Raw genomic sequence first — 16,117 nt, forward strand, 5'->3', positions numbered from 1 at the left:
GCTTCTACCAAAATAGAACTCACAGCCTCCTGATCGTGAGGTATGAGCTCCACCTTGAGGCCACCGCACCACTCTATCCATTTACATAACAATACTACATAATTACATAAATTATAAATAATCTGGACTGAATTGAATTTGGTGGACTTTGTCCACTAAATAGGGATGATTACTAAATGCAAAGGAATATTTTTCCCTTAGATCTGAAATCCATTAAAATAAAGTCTGTTAAATCAAGATTTTTACTAGTAGTTTCCCCGATAACACCGAATCATAGAATTGGATAGGTGATCTTTTCTAACACCCTGCTTATGAAGGATTCATTAGAGAAGGTTTGAAGATCTCCAGGAAAGATTTGTTTTTGTTTTACCCAGATTTTCTTCCCTGCCTTGTCCATTTGTTATAGCTAACATCCATGGAGCAAGGAAAAGATCCCACGTCAGACACCTGCCCTGGACTAGGTGAGGTGGAAGGGATTCCCTTACAAAAAAGCACTTGTAATGAGTGGGACCGGATCCAGCACTTCCAAGCCAAGCCAGATGACATACTTCTTTGTACTTACCCAAAATCAGGTAAGAATCTAGGGGTGAAGTCATGTCCAGTTTATGAGTATATAGTACCCCAAGGTACCTATACCTTGGCTAACCTTTTTGTCGTCTCGTGCCAAAAGCGCGTGCGTGCCCGCACCCATAATATAATGCGCATGTGAACCTTGTGCGCCCCACCCCATGCATGCCTGCGTGACACCCATGCATGCGTGCAAACCCCCCACATGCACGCCGGTACGCACGAGCCCCCGCACTCTCCCACCCCACGCATGCGCCCCACTCCCCCCGCCCATTTTTTGCTTCCAGGTTGGTGCAGGAGGTCTTCCTGTCCCAAAACGAGGCACAGGGGCACTGCGTGAGTCCTCAAAATGCAATGTGGGCACCCTCCCATGCATGCGCCTCCCTGCATGTGCCCTACCCCTGCACATGCGCAGCAGAGACCCAAAGATCAGGTGGCTGGTGGGAGGCATGCACGCATGCGTGGTGGAGCTGGGCTGGGGCAATGGCTGGCATGCCCGCAGAGAGGGCTTTGCATGCCACCTTGGCACTCATGCCATAGGTTCACCAGTTATAGAGGAAAGTAAACTCCTCATGGCTTTCAACAGATCCCGTTACTGATCCATTATAATTCTGTTCTGTTTTTCAAGAGAGTCTGTTCAGCTATCTGGGACGGCCATTAGATTGTGTAAAAATGATCTTGCATCGTCAGAAAGAATTTAATCTGGTTTGGTGATCCTTTGCAAAATCCAATTCCCAACCTTTCCTAGCTAAGCTGAAATTGTTCCTGTAATGCTTTGCGAAACCTTTCTGAGGGTGATGAAAGAGAAGGTTTCTTGAGTTGCATAATTCCTTTCAACATTTGGGGGCTGGCGGAAGTGAGAACAAACCTGCAAATTATGAAAAAGTGTGTGACCGCAGATTGAGGGCCTTGAGCAAGGGTGGTATTTCTTTACCTTCCCTACCAGTTTGCAAATGTCAGCATCCGCGCACGAGCTCCACCTTTCGTGAATGCGCTTTGCCTTTAAAAAAAGGCCTAAATGGGATGCCGTAGTGCTGGGATGGGTGGGCGTGGCCATCCGCAATTTCGGCTCCTGTTTCGGGCAAACCAGTCATAACCGGCAGAATACCACTTCTGGCCTTGAGGCATAGTAGGTCGCTTATGCGTAGCACAGAATAGATGAATGTTGAGCTCTCGATCTCTCTCTCCCCTTAGGTACCACTTGGATACAAGAGATAGTGGATATGATCCAACAAGAAGGCGATCTGGAGAAATGCCAGAGAGGCCCCGTGCATCATCGACACCCATTCATTGAATGGGCAAGGCCATTCCAGACCTTGGGTAGCCTGCCTTTTCTACACAAAAGTCTGGGAGAAATTGTTTAGCAGGGCAAGGGTCGCAGCTGAAGATGTCCAATCACAGATCCTCAGCCAAACTATAAAACTATAGTCCCCAGACATGCCCTGACCATCCATTCAGGTCCAAATATGGATTCTCACCCTTTTGGTCTTCTGTGTCCTTTAGGAGTGGACCAAGCTGACATGATGCCGTCTCCAAGGACCCTCAAGACTCACCTTCCTGTCCAGCTGCTCCCTAAGTCCTTCTGGACAGAGAACTGCAAGGTATTTCTTGTTGCGGCCAAACCTTCTCCAGAAGATCTCAATATGAAATTACCGTATTTTTCGGAGTATAAGACGCATCTTTCCCCCCCCCCCAAAAAAAAGAGGTTGAAAATCTGAGTGTGTCTTATACACTGAATACAGCATTTTTGGCCTCCAGTAACCCCGCCCCCTTCACAAAAGTGGATCTGCAGAGGGTTTGGGAGCTCTGCAAGGTGAAATTCTTCTTACCTGCGTGGACAATTGTATACCTTTGGGGAGTGGGGGAATACCTCTCTTATTTGTTATCATCAGTGGTGGGATTCCAGATCTTTTCCTATTGGTTCTATGAGAGAGTGCTTTGCACGCGTGCGCAGTGCTCAAAGACCACCCTTGATGTCAGCACTGGTGAACTGAGCTGTTTTTCAGCTCAGCAGAAATATGCTCTGCTGCGCAAATCAGCTGAGCTAAAAAAACAAGGGAATATAAAGCAGGGAACGGCAGGGGTGGGAGGGCGGGGCCAGCGAGAGATAGTATTTTTCCAGTTCTCCGAACTACTCAAAATTTCTGCTACCAGTATGCCAGAACCGGTTCGAACCGGCTGAATACCACCTCTGGCTATCACATGAAAAAAGATGTTTGTTTTGACTGGATTAAAGCCAAATCATGCCCTAAACAGAGATCAACAATGAGTTCCTTGACCCTTCCACTGCTTAACTGACTTTAACACTCAATCAGTGTTGACAATTAGAGTTGAGCGTCGCAGTGAAAGAGTTAAAGACATAATAGTAATATGGAGGAACCCTCTGGGGTACCCTCCTTTCCTTAATGCTAGTGTTTCTCAACCTTGGCAGCTTTAAGACATGTGGACTTCAACTCCCAGAATTCTCCAGCCAGAATTCTGGGAGTTGAAGTCCACGTATCTCAAAGCTGCCAAGATTGAGATCAGGGCCGGATTTAGATGAAAAGAGGCCCTAGGCTATTCCACTTATGGGGCCCTTTCACCTCCCATTTTTAAGTTTGTAAATTACATGAGAGATAATAAAATACATCATTACTGTGATATATATCAATATATTAAATGAAACATGTTGTAATTGGTACTAACCTTTATAAAAAATGTGGCACGGATAATAAATAAATAAAAAGTCGAGAACACTTATTTGGACATTTATTCTCAGCACCATATATAATACTTGTAACAATAACTAATCAAACATAACACACAACATTTACAAAGAAACAAAATTCAATTCTCCTTATTTTGGTTCAGTGTTTTAGTGTTCACTGTTTTTAGAATAGTGTAATTTTAATTTTGCTAACAATTTGAATGTAGGCCCCTCTTGATCTTGAGGCCCTAGGCTGAAGCCTAGTTAGCCTATAGGAAAATCCGGCCCTGATTGAGACACATTGCAAGCGTATGCTTCTTTTATTTATTGTTTCATCCGGGGATTGTTTCCTCTTCTGCTCCTGCTTCGCCTCAGTTTATTTACATGGCAAGGAATCCCAAGGATTGCCTGGTGTCCTATTTCCATTTCCAAAGAATGAACAAAATGTTACCCAATCCTGGTACATGGGAGGAATATTTGGAGATTTTCATGGCAGGCAAAGGTGAGTCAAGCACCCATTTCTCATTTTTTGAAAGGAGCCGGCCATTGCGAGGTGGGGATTTTCAGTAAAGTGTAGGAAGAAAAATCTAGTCCGGTTCCAAGACAGGCAAGAAAGGCACTGGAAATAAAATGGAGGCTGACTGCAAGGAAAGGTTTATTTAGTTTCCAGAAACTTCAGTGACAGCAGCACTGAAGCACTGAGGTGGCTGACAAAATGGCTAAGTGAATGAATAGATCTTTATAGGATTCTGGGTTTTTGCGTTTGAGATATTCCAGAGGGTTTCTGGCAGAGCCCGGGATCCTTGCAAGGGGAATGGGACCACATGTGCAGGCGGCTCCTCAGCGCACAGCCTCAGATTAGCAGAGCCGCGATCCCCTTCCCCTGCATATGTGGTCCCATTCCCCTCCTTCCTGAGGCAAGATGAAGGGGACCGCGGCTGCGCTGATTGAGGCTGGAGCTGAGGAGCCTCCTGCACACGTGGTCCCATTCCCCTTGCAAGGATCCTGGGCTTGCCCGATGTAAAAAATGGCGAGATCGGCACACTTGGGGCTGCTGCTGAGATGTCCAGGGAGGCTAAAGCAAGCCGCGCGCCTCTCCCAGCCACTTTCACGGCTTCCTGGAGTAATTTTTTTTATATTTTCATGATGAGAGCAGTGAGGCTCTGCCTCCCCTGCCTCCCCTGACTGCACGTCACTGGTTTCTGCAATGTAGTGAGCTTTGTGTCTTTTACTATACTAATGGTGCTGGGTAAATCCTATGTCCCGAAGAGCCTGTCCTGTCCTTAGAATTTAGATGGGGGTATGTAGACTATAATCTCATTAGCTCCAACCTTCTGTGCATTTTGTTTATGAATAGATTGGCCCAGTCTTCCTTAATAGATACAAAATATCCATCTCTAAAGACTTAAGGCTTCTGCTTTTGAGATTATTAAGAAAGACAGGGGCTGCTTTCTGCCTTTAAGAACATGTTCCTCCATTTCTCCTTTGGGGAAATATTCTATCCTGCCTCTCTTAATATTAAGAATAGAGAATATTTTAATCTGGGGAGGGGAGGGGCTTCCTACAATGGTAAAGAGCAGATTCCATGCGGGAAATGTTTATTAGGCGTATTATTAGTAAGCGTTACATTCAAGAAAATAGATTGCACTTGAACGTTAGAGGGAAAATCTGCACCTGCAGCGAAAGCAGGTTGATGAGGGCAGAAGCAGTTGTGGGATCCTTAGTGCTCTCTTGGTTGTTTCCTTGGAGACATTTCATTACCCAACTAGGTAATCTCATCAGTGCTAGGAGGAGGAAGGATTTGCAGATTCCTTTTTATCTAGTTGGGTAATGAAACATTTGTAAGAAAACAACCAAGCTCAGAGAGCAACAAAGGTTCAGCTCAACCCTGAGCTACAAATATTATCTTCTAGAAGCAGTTGCCTAGGTGAGCTCAGCTCTGTTGGATCCATTCTAGTAGTGGTTAACTAGGCATCTATCTGGGATGCTTTAATCTGGATTCTAGCAAGTAGAAGTGAGGTGGACTTTTCCTTTTCTAATGTGTGCATACACAGACCATTTTAGGAGCAAATGCGCACCAAACCGGCAGTAATGGCGGCAGGAACCCACCTCTGGTGTGTGTGTATATGACTGTGACTTTGAGTCATTTTTTTGACTCCTGAAAACTGCCTACACAAGTCCCTCCAGATATATTTTCAAGAGTTTGGAAGATATCTACCATTGCCTATTTCCCAGGGCTGAGAGGGAGTGGCTGGCCCAAGTTCACCCAGCTGGCTTTATGTCTAACGCAAGACTGGAACTTACAGTCTCCTGATAATTGGTTTGCAAAGTCACCCAGTTGACTTTCATCCCTAAGGCAGGATTAGAACTCACCATCTCCCAGTTGCTATCTGCTGCCTTAAGCACTACACCAAACTGACTTTTAAATTGGACTTAAGGAACCTAAATGACTCTTTCCAATTCTGAGCTGTGATGATGAGAAATGCAGTGGACCAAAAGCGTGCCATTTCCACCTTTCTTTCTTAAGCAACGAATTTGTGAACACCTAGAAGCAAACAAAGTAATAGCCAAAAGCCAACATGGATTTGTCAAAAACAGATCATGCCAGACTAATCTTATTGCATTCTTTGATAATGTGACAAAATTAGTGGACCATAGGAATGCCGTCGATATAGTTTACTTGGACTTCAGTAAGGCTTTTGATAAGGTAGACCATAACCTACTACTAGATAAAGTAGAAGAATGTGGGTTAGACAGCATCACCACCAGATGGATTCGTAACTGGCTGACCAACCGCACTCAACGGGTAGTCCTCAATGGAACTGCATCTACATGGAGGGAAGTATGCAGTGGAGTACCCCAAGGCTCTGTTTTAGGCCCAGTACTCTTCAACATCTTCATCAATGATTTGGATGAGGGAATAAATGTGGAACTCATCAAATTTGCAGATGACACCAAGCTGGCAGGAATAGCCAACACTCCAGAAGATAGGCTTAAGATACAGAAGGATCTTGAGAAACTTGAACATTGGCCACTATCTAATAAAATGAAATTCAATGGTGAAAAGAGTAAGGTTCTACATTTAGGCAACAAAAACGGAATGCACAGGCACAGTATAGATGATACCTTGCTCAGTAGTAGTAACTGTGAAAGGGATCTTGGAGTCCTAGTGGACAACCATTTAAATATGAGCCAGCAGTGTGCAGCAGCTGCCAAAAAAGCCAACACAGTTCTAGGCTGCATCAACAGAGGGATAGAATCAAGATCTCGTGAAGTGCTAATACCACTATATAATGCCTTGGTAAGGCCACACTTGGAATACTGCATTCAGTTTTGGTCACCACGATGTAGAAAAGATGTGGAGACTCTAGAAAGAGTGCAGAGAAGAGCAACAAAGATGATTAGGGGACTGGAGACTAAAACATATGAAGAACGGTTGCAGGAACTGGGTATGTTTAGCTTAAGAGAAAGAAGGACTAGGGGAGACATGATAGCATTGTTCCAATATCTCAGGGGTTGCCACAAAGAAGAGGGAGTCAAGCTATTCTCCAAGGCAACTGAGGGTAGAACAAGAAGCAATGGGTGGAAACTAATCAAGAAGAGAAGTAACTTAGAACTGAGGAGAAATTTCCTGACAGTTAGAACAATTAATCAGTGGAACAGCTTGCCTCCAGAAGTTGTGAATGCCCCAACACTGGAAGTCTTTAAGAAAATAGCTATTTGTCTGTTTTAAGAAGATAGCTATTTGTCTGAAATGGTATAGGGTTTCCTGCCTAGGCAGGGGGTTGGACTAGAAGACCACCAAGGTCCCTTCCAACTCTACTATTGTATTGTATTGTATTGTATTGTATTGTATTGTATTGTATTGTATTGTATTGTATTCTTATGGTGAATCTCAATAGGACGGGGCCATTTTACAAAGTTTTCACGGTCTGAGTGGGAAAGAGCAGGGGAGCCCAAACATTTGAGAATAATGTTGTATGTCTCACTGAGATCTTCACCTTCAACATGATGGCTCTGTTCTGTATCTTTCCAGTGGCCTGGGGCTCTTGGTACAATCACGTAAAAGATTGGTGGAAAGCAAAAGATACTTACCGTGTCCTGTATCTCTTTTATGAAGACATTAAAAAGGTGAGTTCTGGAAAGAAAGTCTGAATGGAAATAGGGCTGGAAAATCATGTGTGCTCCCCCTCCCCCTCCCCGTGGCTTCTTCTCCTGCAAGGTTGCAAGGTTGAGATGAGGTGAGTAGATTGTCCTCACGTTTTTATGCAATCCAGTGAAAAATGGCGATCTTAAAAATGAAAGTTCTTTTTCTCTTTATGGAATCCTATAATTTTATTACATTTTTTTATAAGGCATGAATAATCTCTCCTTTTAGGAACACTGCCCAATTGCTTGGAAAATGTTGTGAAAATAAACTGTTAGAGAGCTTGAGTTAAGGTCTGTGCTGCCATGACATTCTTTCAGTCTACTTTTTAAAGTAAATAGGGTTGTAGCTTTGAAGATTTGCACATTGTTTTCTTCTTCCTAGCTTTTTACTGAAAATGCAGGCCTCTTTTTTTGTTTAGATCAATGAGTGATATACTTTTGATTGGGACATGAATTGATCATTTGGCTTGTTACCAGAGCCTGACGTAATGGACCGAGAGAGAATGGCTGACCCAAGGTCACCCAATCAGCTTTCATGCCTAAAGTGGGATTAGAACTCTCTGTTTCCTAGTGATTGGCCCAAGGTTACCCAGCCGATTTTCATGCCTAAGGCGGGACTAGAACTCTCTGTTTCCTAGTGATTCGCCCACATTTACCCAACCGACTTTCATGCCTAAGACAGGAGTAGAACCTCTGTCTCCTGGTGATTGGCCCAAAGTCACCAAGCCAGCTTCCATGCCTAATGCAGGACTAGAACTCACAGTCTTCTGGTTTCTAGCTTGGCACCTTAACCAATAAACCAAGCTTTGCAATTTGCTTATTGTGACTGTTTTTTTTTTTTATTATTAGCATGAAGATGAGTTGCTAGCAGGTTGCCAACATATGTGTTTCTCTTAGAGTGCCAGAAGGCAGCACTGTTGCAAAAAGATGGTGTCAGGTCATCATGGCACATCTTGAATCAGTTTGGGGTGTTTGGTGGCTGGCATTTTAGGTCATCCAATTTTCCAAGCACACTATATGGTGTGATTATCTTACAGGATGGTCGGTGACTGGGAGAATGACTTCATAGTGGCTCAAAATAAGCAGTTTAATGAAGCCTACCGGGGAAAAAAGTGTCAGATATTGACTTGACTTTCACTATGGAATTCTTAAGACTCCGTTCTGTTCTGCTTCTCTTTTATCCATCTCTGCTATGCTCTGTCTCACATAGGACCCAAAGCATGAAATCCAGAAGATAATGAAATTTATAGGGAAGCAATTAGATGTGGCAGTTCTAGACAAGATTGTACATCATACCTCCTTCGAAGTCATGAAGCACAATCCCATGGTCAACCGAGCAAATACACCCCTGTCCGTCATGGACCAGTCCATTTCTCGATTCATGAGAAAAGGTATGCTTTCTCCCACTCCCCGTCAAGTCACTAGAAGTGAACTGTCTTTAGGTGTCCTACATTACAAGAATTTTGGAGGAATCCTAGAAAAATACATGTTTGTTTTGGAACATGCATGCAAGGAACTGATAAATGATGATTTATCGGGACCCAACATTATAGGTCATTAAACAGGCCTAGACATTCGGGAAATTAAAAAATGAAATTATTAAGAGCCACTCAATAAAATGTACAAGTAGTCGTCAACATATGACCACATGGAGACCAAAATTTTGTTAAGCAAGGCAGTTATTAAATAAGTCACGCCCAATTTTACAAATTCTTTTTTTTTGCCATACTTGTTAAGTGAATCAATGCAGTTAGGGGATTACTTTAAACACTTTAAACACTCCAAGAGCCATTTGGACCTGTTTCCCACAGATAAGAAAACACTGGGAGCCACAAAGGTCCTAACCGGAAGCTCCCCATTTAATTCTGGAGGGAGCGGAAGTTCGGTTCCCCCACCATAGAGCCTCTTCCTAGTGTGGCATCCTTTTTCCCATACCTGTCCTAACTGAAAGCCCTATCAACTGTGGAGCTGACCGGAAAACTCACTCTTTGCTGTAGAATCTCCTCCTCGCGCGCCATGCTTCCCCCCGCTCAACCGAAAGGTTCTCTCAAAATTGTGGCGCTGACCAGCAACAAGGAGCTGCAACAGAGGGATGAAAGAGCCACCTGCGTCTCCAGAGCCATGGCTTGCTGACCCCTGAATTAAGTGAATTGTGCAGTCTTCAAATGAATCTGGCTTTCTCTATTGATTTTGCTTGCCAGAAGCTAGTTGGGAAGGTGATAAATGGAAATTACATGACCCCAGGATGCTACAACCATTGTAAATACATGCCAGATGCCAAGTAACTGAATTTTGATCACATGAATGTGGGGATGCTGGCTGCGTCGGTTGTAAGTGCAAGGATGCGTTGCAAGTCACATTTTGCAATGCTGTTGTAACTTTGAATGGTCACTAAGTGAATGGTTATATATTGAGGACTTTGCAAAGGCTTCCAATTAGGCTACAGGTAGTCATCGACTTACAACAGTTCACTGTTGACTGTTCAAAGTTAAAACATCACTGAAAAATGTTTTTCACAGTCACGACTTTTGCAGCCTCCTCATGATCATGTGTTCAAAATTCAGGTGCTTGGCACTTTGGTTCATATTTATGACCGTTGTTGTGTCCCAAGGTCATGTGATCCCTTTTGTGACCTTCTGACAAGCAAAGTCAATGGGGAAGCCAGATTCACTTAACAACCAGGTGACTAACTTTATAATTTGTGGTAAGAAAGGTCGTAAAATGGGACACAACAAATATCTCACTTAACAACAGAAATTTTGGGTTACATTGTGAGGGAGGGGAGGACTACCCATATTCTTACTGTGGTTATATCTTGTTAATAATTGTAGTTCAGAGGAAATTAATGTCCAATGTTGCTTTTTTGACTACCTCTAAGGCAGTGGTGGGTTCCCACCGGTTCGGACCGATTTGGGCGAACCAGTAGTGGTTTGGTGGTCTGGGTTGCTGGAACCGGCAATGAACCAGGCCTGCCACGCCCCCCAAACCAGTTATCCAGTAGTTGCCGCCATCTTTTTTTTCAGTTCTGCACATGCGCAGAACAATTTTAATTGCACTGCGCATCAAGCATGTGCGTGCATGCATGCAAAGTGCACAAACGAGCAAACCCACCCCTGCTCTAAGGGTCTTGTAGAAAGCATGACTTAGAATTTCCAAGCAGACTATATGGTGTGATTGCCTTACAGGGATGGTTGGTGACTGGAAGAACCACTTCACAGTGGCTCAGAATGCGTGGTTTGATGAAGACTACCGGAAAAAAATGTCGGATACTGATTTGACTTTCACTATGGAACTCTAAGGATCCTCCTCATTTTCATTTCACTTGTTTTCCTGCTATCGCAGTCTCACATGGTTCTCCTCCTCCAGCCTCTACATTGGCAGAAGTTTGGAGCCTCGCTTGTTCTAGTTCTGTAGATCCTATATTTTGTTAAATCGTTTAAAAAACAATGACCATAAGTTGGCATTTCTGATCATTCTTTTAAAAAAAATACACTGACTGCTTCAACTAATTTTGATTAGTTTCACTTTACTGTAAATGAAGGGCAAACATATTATGGACCGTATGCAGGGCCCAGTCAGTGCCATTGGGGCAACTCTCTGGAACACCTCACATCCTGCTGGTGAAATCCGTCTGCAGTGATGTAAAGTTTCATATTGTATTTTAATGAGGCTGGAAATGTCAGAATCACTCCTTCTGGTGATTGCACAGCTTAATTATCATGCTTCCTAGAACTCTTTAATAATAATAATAATAATAATAATAATAATAATAATAATAATAATAATAATAATAATAATAATAATAATAATAATAATAATAATAATAATAATAATAATAATTTTATTTGATTAGCCGCAACCCTCTCCCGAAGGACTCGGGGCGGCGTACAATCAAACAGATAAAAAATACACATAAGACAAACATATATACAAAAGAACAGAGACATATACATATGTGCATGGAGGAGGATGGACTTAAGTGAAAGACAGTTAAAAATACAATTTAAAATCCCCTAATAAAATTACCAAATTAAAAAACCCATCAGGAGCGTTACGAAGTTATGGTCGAGCCAGGCCAGCTATTTGGAAAAGGTGGGTCTTGAGCTTGACACGGAAGGAGCGGAGGTCAGTAGTAGTCCTAATATCCAGGGGGAGGTCATTCCACAGGGCTGGGCCCGCCACAGAGAAGGCTCTGCTCCTAGGCGCCGCCCCATGGCACTGTCTGGTAGACGGCACCTGGAGAAGTCCCTCTCTGTGCGAGCGGATGGGTCGTAGGGATGTATGGGGCAGAATACGATCCCGCAGGTAACTAGGTCCTGAGCCATGGAGCGCTTTAAAGATCGTAATCAAAACCTTGAAACGCACTCGATAGACCACAGGAAGCCAGTGCAGCTCGCGCAGGAGAGGTGTCACATGGGAGTACTTGGTACTCCCCATAATCACCCGCGCGGCCGCATTCTGGACCAACTGCAGTCTCCGAGTGCATTTCAAGGGAAGCCCCATGTAGAGAGCGTTACAGTAGTCCAGGCGAGACGTCACCAGCGCATGGGTGACTGTGCGTAAGGCGTCCCGGTTTAATAGGGGGCGCAATTGGCGCACCAGGCGAACCTGGTGGAACGCCCCCCTGGCCACGGCTGTCACATGTTCATCCATGGACAGCCTGGCATCCAGGAGGACGCCCAAATTGCGCGCCCGCTCCACGGGGGCGAGTTGAATGCCCCCAATGGCCAGAGATGGAATTATCTGGTTGAACCGGGGGGCCGGAACCCACAGCCACTCCGTCTTGGAAGGGTTGAGCCTGAGTCGGTTGTCATCCATCCAGACCCGTACGGCTTCCACACACCGGGACATCACTTCGATGGCCTCGTTGGGGTGGTTCGGGGTGGAAATGTACAGCTGAGTATCATCAGCGTACAGATGATATCCCACCCCGAAACCACGGATGATCTCACCCAGCGGCTTCATGTATGTGTTGAACAGGAGCGGCGAGAGGACCAACCCCTGTGGCACCCCACAAGTAAGGGGGCTTAGGGTCGACCTCTGCCCCCCTGCCAACACACGTTGCGTCCGGCCGGAGAGGTAGGAGCCGAACCACCGCAAAACGGTGCCCCGGACCCCCAACCCCTCCAGTCGGTGCAACAGGATACCATGGTCGATGGTATCAAAAGCCGCCGAGAGGTCTAATAGGACCAGGATAGAGGAGCAACCCCTATCTCTGGCCCTCCAGAGATCGTCTACCAACGCGACCAAGGCCGTCTCAGTGCTGTGCCCAGGGCGAAAGCCGGACTGGCGCGGGTCTAGATAATCATTCTCCTCCAGATGTCGTGGGAACTGAGAAGCCACCACACTCTCTACAACCTTCGCCAAAAAGGGAAGGTTGGAGACAGGACGATAATTGGCCAGCTCCGTAGGGTCTAGGGAAGGCTTCTTGAGCAAGGGTCTCACCAGGGCCTCTTTCAAGGCGGCCGGGAGAGACCCCTCACCCAACGAAGCGTTCACTAGGCCCAGGAGCCAGTCGCGTGTAACCTCCCAGGAAGCCAGTACAAGCCAGGAGGGACACGGGTCCAGCAAACATGTGGTAGGTCGCAGTCGTCCACGCAATCTGTCCAAATCCTCGATGGCAACCAAGTCAAACTCCTCCCAAAAAGGTTTCTCAAGACTCGCCACTGGCATCTCGACTGGGCCACTGAAGGGGACCCAATCCTTCCGGATTTGAGCGACTTTATCCAGCAGATATTTCCCAAACTCCTCTGCTCTACCCTGTAGAGGGGCCTCCCGCGGCCTCTGAAACAGAAGGGAGCGGGACACCCGAAACAGGGCGGCAGGGCGGTTCTCTTCATGTTTGAATAATCTACAGCAATGATGGCGAACCTTTCTGACACCAAGAGCCGAAAAGGGAGCATGAACTCGTCTGGGCCACAAGAGGAGCTGCCCAGGGGGCTTATGCACATTGGAAAATGAACTTCTGGTTTCCAGCACACACATGCATGCCAGCCAACTAGTTTCCCAGTTACTGGTGCACCTGTGCACGTGACGATCAGCTAGCCGGCACGCATGCTCATGTGGGAAAATGAAAGACCAGCTCTTCCAGTTTCAGGTACCGCTGGATGCACCAAGGCCAGTTGATTGTTGCATGCGCATGCAGGCCAGAAACCTGGAGAGGAATGGATGCTGCTCCATGTGCCAGGCAACATGGCTCCGCATGCCATAGGTTCGCCATCACGGATCTACAGAGTAGCATTTAGGAGTTCCCATTTGTTTTCTAGATTACGAGACATCGCCAGGACTGTTTTTATGTTTATTACAGAAACAAAGAAACACATTTCCAACCAAAGCATCCCTGCCCCAGAAACACCTTTCAAGGGGCATCAACTTTTATTAAAGGTGAACACAACTCTGAGAACAATGGATCTGAAATGAAATGAACCGATTCTGGTTCAATTGGGACTATATTCTTATAACAAAAGCCAATATAATTCTGTGTTCTTTAAACATCTGAGCATTGAGGTGCTGATTCCATTTCAGTGGTCTCCTGGCGGTCTCCTTTCTTAGCTTCTGGTTCTCTATTCCTAAAGGTTTGTCCCTGGTTGAAGACCAGGTTAAAGTTCTTCTCCCGGTTAGCCTTCTCGGTGGCCCATCTTTGCAGCACTGCTTGTGGCCAGTTGATTTGATGATAGCACTGTTCAACCTTGGGGATATAAGGAGGGTCATTTTCCTTTTGAACCTTGGTAGTTTTCTGAGGTTGACACGGCAGAAGACTATGGTGATGGTCATATTTCTCTGGTTTTTTGGCAAGGACCTTGCCTGCATCTTTCGCGGGAATTAGAGACAGCTTTTTGGTATCTGCATCTGTGGAGAGGTGAAAAGAGAGCACAATAATGTCATAAGACAAAAAGGAAGAATCCTCCATATTACAACGCACAATGGAAGCACTTAATCAATCTTGGCTGATCTTGAAAAGCTAAGCAAAGATGAACCTGATTAGGTCTTTGATGGGAAACAAGCAGGAAATATCAGGTTTGTAGGTGAGGCTGGAAAGTAAAACAAAATGTATATATATTGAGAGAGACAAAGGATTAGAGTTAAGGCTGAGTCAGCCTGGGTTGAGTTGAATTCAAATAGACAAACGTTTGTCTGGAATGGTCAGATCTCCTGCCTGAGCAGGGGGTTGGACTAGAAGACCTTCAAGGTCCCCTCCAATTCTGTTCTGTTCAAACAACTCTTTAACCTTTTTAGTAGCAGGAGGGAATGGGCTTAGTAATAGAAGTGTGGTTTACAGTGGTCTTTTGAATTTGATATTTATGGATATCAGAAAAATGTCCCTTTTTTCTTTTCTTAAAAAAAATCAACTGAGGGAAAGGTCTGGAATTAAATTTGGAAAAAAACAAAATCCTCTTTGGAAACAAGTAAGATACAAGCCAACATTTACACCAACGTAGGAGAAGAAAAGATCTGACCATTTGCCCAGAATGAAACTGGAGGAATCCCTCAAGATTATTACAATGACAACTACCAGGAAGGCCGCATGGAAATTATGTACTATATAATTTTTTTAAAAAAGCAATTTTGTCAAAGCAACCAGATTTGCTCATTCGCAGTCACAAACTATTCTAGGCAGATTTGCGGATTGCATGAAGAAACAAAGCCAAAACATTCCCAGCACTTCAGTTTTTAATGTTTGGCATGAAGAAGCCACTGTCTCATGGAAAGCAGCATAATTTATAGACTAGCATGTCACTCATGTCAGATCTGCAGAATATATAAACAGTGGTTTGCACTCCTCCTTTGCCATTTTCTCCCTTCCACAATAGGTAAAGGTTCCCCTTGCACATGTGTGCTAATCGTTCCCGACTCTAGGGGGCAGTGCTCATCTCTGTTTCAAAGCCGAAGAGCCAGCGCTGTCCGAAGACGTCTCCGTGGTAATGTGGCCAGCACGACTAAATGCTGAAGGCGCATGGAATGCTGTTACCTTCCCACCAAAGGTGGTCCCTATTTTTCTACTTGCATTTTTTTACATGCTTTCGAACTGCTAGGTTGGCAGAAGCTGGCACAAGTAACATGAGCTCACTCCATTATGCGGCGATAGGGATTCGAACCGCCAAACTGCTAACCTTTCTAATCGAAAAGCTCAGCATCTTAGCCCCTGAGCCACCGCGTCCCTCCCTTCCAACAATAGAACACCCAATAATTCTCCATTAATCTTTCGGTTCCCTGCTTTCATTCTAACTAGATTGCTAACTAAAGAGACATACCTATGTTAAATGATTTGCAAGAGCCATTCCTAGCCCTCCCAAGGCCAGCCATATGCCTCCAGGAAACAGGCTTGTTTAAGGTTATTTTTTTTGAAAAAGCCGTGTGGGAAGGAGAGTCTAATAGGCAGCTCAGACTTTAAAATGCTTTGTTGCCAAGACAACTGGAGGTCTTCTACCTGCTCCCCAGGCAACTAGAATTCACCTGAGGTTGAAGATTCCACGATCCAATCAAAGCAAATATCTTTATTTAAAGAAAAGGGAACCCCTTGGCTATGTATTTTCAGATTATGAGCCCATTTCAATATTTGTTTTTATTTTTAAGAAAGCTGGTTGCTCTTTAAAATGGAGAAATCCCCCCCCCTTTTTTTTGAGCTTTAGTGAAATGGGCAAATAAGGGGTACAATGCCTACAGGCATGGGTTGTTGTTGTTGTTGTTGTTGTTTTAAAAAAAGGCAAGATGGAG

The 16,117-nt window shown here is 44.7% G+C and overlaps 1 protein-coding gene and 1 long non-coding RNA gene across 2 annotated transcripts; one reads left to right on the plus strand and one right to left on the minus strand.

Annotated features, from left to right (window-relative positions):
* Window positions 1-415: 415 nt before the first annotated feature.
* Window positions 416-10,885, plus strand: LOC309401343 (sulfotransferase 1C2-like; the record flags this gene model as incomplete). The annotated part of the gene is made up of 7 exons (XM_081970409.1): window positions 416-572; window positions 1,762-1,887; window positions 2,071-2,168; window positions 3,629-3,755; window positions 7,290-7,384; window positions 8,613-8,793; window positions 10,588-10,885. The coding sequence occupies 7 exons, from the start codon at window positions 416-418 to the stop codon at window positions 10,698-10,700; spliced, it is 897 nt and encodes a 298-aa protein (XP_081826535.1). The 3' UTR covers window positions 10,701-10,885.
* A 2,839-nt stretch (window positions 10,886-13,724) lies between these two features.
* LOC309381848 lies at window positions 13,725-15,824 on the minus strand. The gene is made up of 2 exons (XR_014173581.1): window positions 15,655-15,824; window positions 13,725-14,251 (listed from the first exon to the last, which is right to left on the minus strand). It is a non-coding gene; the product is annotated as an uncharacterized lncRNA (long non-coding RNA).
* Between the last annotated feature and the right edge of the window lie 293 nt (window positions 15,825-16,117).

The sequence above is a fragment of the Natrix helvetica genome (genome assembly GCF_964273705.1).
Source record: "Natrix helvetica genome assembly, chromosome: Z".
Taxonomy (NCBI): Eukaryota; Metazoa; Chordata; class Lepidosauria; order Squamata; family Natricidae; genus Natrix; species Natrix helvetica.